The sequence below is a fragment of the Xenopus tropicalis genome, chromosome 7, assembly GCF_000004195.4.
Source record: "Xenopus tropicalis strain Nigerian chromosome 7, UCB_Xtro_10.0, whole genome shotgun sequence".
In the NCBI taxonomy this organism is placed as follows: domain Eukaryota; kingdom Metazoa; phylum Chordata; class Amphibia; order Anura; family Pipidae; genus Xenopus; species Xenopus tropicalis.
The window spans coordinates 121,848,864-121,854,557 of NC_030683.2; the positions used below are offsets into that span (position 1 = coordinate 121,848,864).

General features: G+C 43.5%; 1 protein-coding gene across 1 annotated transcript; it reads right to left on the reverse strand.

The window, feature by feature from the left end:
- Positions 1 to 2,950: 2,950 nt before the first annotated feature.
- On the reverse strand, positions 2,951 to 4,228 carry LOC116412393 (keratin-associated protein 9-1-like). The gene has a single exon (XM_031906565.1). The coding sequence runs from the start codon at positions 4,226 to 4,228 to the stop codon at positions 2,951 to 2,953; it is 1,278 nt and encodes a 425-aa protein (XP_031762425.1).
- Between the last annotated feature and the right edge of the window lie 1,466 nt (positions 4,229 to 5,694).

A 5,694-nucleotide genomic window follows, 5' to 3' on the forward strand; every position in this document is an offset into this window, starting at 1 on the left:
TGCGGGGGGGTTAGGGTGGCCCCTGGGGGGGTTAGGGGACGCAGCTGGGGCACCTGCAGGGCCCCTGGGGCGGGAGCCCCGGTGGGCCCTGCACCCTCCAGTCCAACCCTGGCCACAACTATTCTTTCGACACCCGCGATAATTTTTAGACGTGCGGCAAATGTTTTCATCCGTTTTGCGTAACAATCCACCAGTGGCGAAACACGGAAATTCGCCGCGAATCCATGCCTGGCGAAACATTTCGCCCATCGCAACAGAAGATCCTTTTCACTGGGGCAGTTCCAAAAATCCATCTTGAAGGACGTCAGTGGAGAAATACACAGTTTAAACTGTTAATTAGTAATCAGTTCAGTTACCTGCTGTAAACTGCATTGACTTCACCGCACCCCCGTGGTATGTAAATTTAATCATTGCCAATTGGAAATCCAGATTAATAAAGACCAGATCGTTGAACCAATGCTTGATCATTAACATCCGTGGGTTAAAAGCGAGATTTGTCTGTCAAATGCAGCCTTTCTGATCAGCTAATGTTTTACTCGAAAAAAGGCAATTACAGTGCATTAGGGAGATTTATGATGAGATTAAATAAGAAGGAGAGCACCCTGGGCACTGCAGGTGTAAATATATATTTGATATACAGGTATGGGATCTGTTATCCGGAAACCCGATATCCAGATCTCCCATAGACTCCATTTTAATCAAATAATTTAGATTTTTTAAATTGATTTCCTTTTTCTCTGTAAAAATAAAACAGTGCTTTGTATTTAACCCCGACTAAGATATAATTACCCCTTATTGGGGCAGAACAGCCCTATTGGGTTTATTTAATGGTTAAATGATTCCCTTTTCTCTGTAATAATAACACAGTACCTGTACTTGATCCCAACTAAGATATAATTACCCCTTATTGGGGGCAGAACAGCCCTATTGGGTTTATTTCATGGTTAAATGATTCCCTTTTCTCTGTAATAATAAAACAGTACCTGTACTTGATCCCAACTAAGATATAATTACCCCTTATTGGGGCAGAACAGCCCTATTGGGTTTATTTCATGGTTAAATGATTCCCTTTTCTCTGTAATAATAAAACAGTACATGTACTTGATCCCAACTAAGATATAATTACCCCTTATTGGGGCAGAACAGCCCTATTGGGTTTATATCATGGTTAAATGATTCCCTTTTCTCTGTAATAATAAAACAGTACCTGTACTTGATCCCAACTAAGATATAATTACCCCTTATTGGGGCAGAACAGCCCTATTGGGTTTATTTCATGGTTAAATGATTCCCTTTTCTCTGTAATAATAAAACAGTACCTGCACTTGATCCCAACTAAGATATAATTACCCCTTATTGGGGGCAGAACAGCCCTATTGGGTTTATTTCATGGTTAAATGATTCCCTTTTCTCTGTAATAATAAAACAGTACATGTACTTGATCCCAACTAAGATATAATTACCCCTTATTGGGGCAGAACAGCCCTATTGGGTTTATTTCATGGTTAAATGATTCCCTTTTCTCTGTAATAATAAAACAGTACCTGTACTTGATCCCAACTAAGATATAATTACCCCTTATTGGGGCAGAACAGCCCTATTGGGTTTATTTCATGGTTAAATGATTCCCTTTTCTCTGTAATAATAAAACAGTACCTGCACTTGATCCCAACTAAGATATAATTACCCCTTATTGGGGCAGAACAGCCCTATTGGGTTTATTTCATGGTTAAATGATTCCCTTTTCTCTGTAATAATAAAACAGTACCTGCACTTGATCCCAACTAAGATATAATTACCCCTTATTGGGGGCAGAACAGCCCTATTGGGTTTATTTAATGGTTAAATGATTCCCTTTTCTCTGTAATAATAAAACAGTACCTGTACTTGATCCCAACTAAGATATAATTAATCCTTACTGGATGCAAAATAACTCTATTGGGTTTAATTAATGTTTTATTGATTTTTTAATAGACTTTACGTATGAAGATCTAAATTACGGAAAGACCCCTTATCCGGAACACCCTTGGTCCCAAGCATTCTGGATAACAGGTCCCATACCTGTATATGTAAAACATGACCAGTTACTAAGGGACTCTTTGACAAAAATCATATTCAGCAATCCCCACTGGGACATTCCTCAAGATATATACGTTATCTGGCCAGAAGTATGTGGACACCTGTCTGTCCAACATCTCAGGGTATTCATAAAGATGGTCTTCTCCTTTAGGATCCACTACTCTTCTGGGAAGGTTTCCACTAGGTGTCGGAATATTATTGGTGGGATTTGCTTCGTTAAGCCACAAGCATTTGGAAACTGATTATGGAGACCAGGCCTGAGTCACAGTAGGTTCCACTTGATCCCACAGGAATTAGTTGGGTTGATGTTGGGTTCAGTACAGGCCAGTTGGGTTCTTCTCTGAAAAACACTTCTCCATGGACCTGGCTTTGTACATGGGGTAAAAGGCCCCATTTGATTACTGGTTTCTTTCCTATAAAGTTCCTGCAAACGTCAAGTGCTTTCATAATGTATTTCTCAAGATCCTCCCACCCACCATGTGTTCTTATCTGGTCCCTTCCCTAAAAAAAAGTGAAAATATTTCCATTTCTGCCTATTCAAGTGTTTAGAGCCCACAGAGTTGTATTAATCCTACTCATATCTGACGTGTAATCTGTTGCAAGCAGTTCATTTCCCTTCTTTACTGCTCATATCTACCATTTACCCACCGCATTTCATGTTATTTGCCCACCAGTCAAATTCCTTCCTGTTATCTTGCCCTTTATCATGTGCCTTAGGCCCACAGTCATCCCCAGGGACACAGCCCCAACACTGCACCTTTCTTGTTATTTTGGATCCAACCCAATGCTCTGAATGGCTAAAACCCTGGATGTCAGTATACAGCATTCTCTTACATGACCAATGCTATCTTGTGATAAATACAGCAATGGATTAGCTTCCTAACAACGCTGCCCCTTGCACTTCTGCATGGTAACACAGGGTGCCATAACACAAGGTGCAGTAACACAAGGTGCAGTAACACAGGGTGCCGTAACACAGGGTGCAGTAACACAAGGTGCAGTAACACAAGGTGCAGTAACACAAGGTGCAGTAACACAAGGTGCCGTAACACAGGGTGACGTAACACAGGGTGCCGTAACACAAGGTGCAGTAACACAAGGTGCAGTAACACAAGGTGCCGTAACACAGGGTGCAGTAACACAGGGTGCAGTAACACAGGGTGCAGTAACACAAGGTGCAGTAACACAAGGTGCAGTAACACAAGGTGCCGTAACACAGGGTGCCGTAACACAGGGTGCCGTAACACAGGGTGCAGTAACACAAGGTGCAGTAACACAAGGTGCAGTAACACAGGGTGCCGTAACACAGGGTGACGTAACACAGGGTGCCGTAACACAGGGTGCAGTAACACAGGGTGCAGTAACACAGGGTGCAGTAACACAAGGTGCAGTAACACAGGGTGCCGTAACACAGGGTGCAGTAACACAGGGTGCAGTAACACAAGGTGCCGTAACACAGGGTGCTGTAACACAAGGTGCCGTTACACAAGGTGCCATAACACAAGGTGCAGTAACACAGGGTGCAGTAACACAGGGTGCTGTAACACAAGGTGCCGTTACACAAGGTGCAGTAACACAGGGTGCCGTAACACAAGGTGCAGTAACACAGGGTGCCGTAACACAGGGTGCAGTAACACAGGGTGCTGTAACACAAGGTGCCGTTACACAAGGTGCAGTAACACAGGGTGCAGTAACACAGGGTGCCGTAACACAGGGTGCAGTAACACAGGGTGCCGTAACACAGGGTGCCGTAACACAAGGTGCCATAACATAAGGTGCAGTAACACAGGATGCAGTAACACAGGGTGCTGTAACACAAGGTGCCGTTACACAAGGTGCCATAACACAAGGTGCAGTAACACAGGGTGCTGTAACACAAGGTGCCGTTACACAAGGTGCAGTAACACAGGGTGCCGTAACACAAGGTGCAGTAACACAGGGTGCAGTAACACAGGGTGCAGTAACACAGGGTGCTGTAACACAGGGTGCCGTAACACAAGGTGCCGTAACACAGGGTGCAGTAACACAGGGTGCCGTAACACAGCGTGCAGTAACACAGGGTGCCGTAACACAGGGTGCCGTAACACAGGGTGCCGTAACACAGGGTGCCGTAACACAAGGTGCATCCATCCTGCCTTCTGTTCCACATCATGCACAACTGCGCCTACTGAGGGAGGGGAACTATGGATACTGCCGCCTTAAAGGTGGAGGTATCTCCAGGCTTCCCACAGAATCCAGGTTCAATAGGGGCACCATAATTCGAAATGACAATCCCAATTTAGAACATTTTCAGCCCAATTGTGTCCGTTACACATCAAAGCACCAACGCAACGTTGTTTGTCGGACACAACTCCCCTTTATGAGCATGCGTCTCCTTGAATTACTTTGCAGGTTGAACATGTGGTTGTAAATGACCCCTGTTGTCTAATTAATCGTAACCTAGACAACAAAGGTACATTGAAAGTTACTTTCACTGGGCTTGACAGCCTTGACCTTGCTAGTTACCCCCTACCATTAGTGATGAGTAGTGATAAGCAAATCTGTCATTTTTTTTGTCTCCCGCGTCTATTTTTTGTCGCTCGTGACGAATTTTGACACAGCCACATCGAATTTTGATGCGACCATGTTCGATTTGACGTGACCGCACCCTTTTTGACGGGGCCGCGCCCAATTTGCTACGTGACAAAAATAAATTCCGTGTAACTAATTTTTCCGCTGTGAATTTTCACAGAAGTTTCGCAAAACAATTCACCAATGGCAAAATACGGAAATTCCCTGCGAATCCATGCCTGGCGAAAAAATTCGCTCATCACTAGCCATGAGCGAATCTCTCCCGTTTCGCTTCACCATAAAATTTGCGAAACGCATTTGTCGTGCATTTTTTTTGTTGCCCGCGTCTTTTTTGTCACCCATGCCCAATTTGACATGACCGTGCCAATTTGACACGCGACAAAATTTTATTTACGCGCAACAAATTTTTCTGCGGCAAATTTCCACTGAAATTTCGCATGGTGAGATGCAGAAATTCGCTGCAAATCCATGACTGGCGAAAAAATTCGCTCATCACTACCTACCTTGACTAGTCCCTTGTGGAACACATTTTCCTACTTTACTCTTAAAGAAAATGAACATCTAAAGCCCTTGGGGCAGGGGGAGCAAGCAGAAGCCTATAGGAGCAAGACATAAAGACTAATTATATTAGACATACAAAGCTGCTAATATCTTGAAAACTAGAAACAACATTAATAGTATAGAGTGTAAGCTCTTTTGGGCAGGGCTCTCTTCACCTCTTGTATCGGTTACTGATTGCTTTATATGTTACTCTGTATGTCCAATGTATGTAACCCACTTATTGTACAGCGCTGCGGGATATGTTGGCGCTTTATAAATAAATGTTAATAATAATAGTGGGTGGGGGATTTTCCTCCATATGTTTTTGCAGAGGTGAGTATAGGGATTTTAGTTAATACCAGTGAAGGGTTGTGGGCATGGGCACCCAGATTATTTGCACCATATGGCCCCAACCCCCAATGTAATCATGTTCATTCATTGGAAAGTGCATGTAAAACTGGAATACAATGTGTCTGTGATTTCACTTAACTAAGTTTAGCCGCA

What these genes read in the sequence shown, in the direction of transcription:
- LOC116412393 (XM_031906565.1), bottom strand. Translation starts at nt 4,228, where the DNA reads ATGTGGAACAGAAGGCAGGATGGATGCACCTTGTGTTACGGCACCCTG.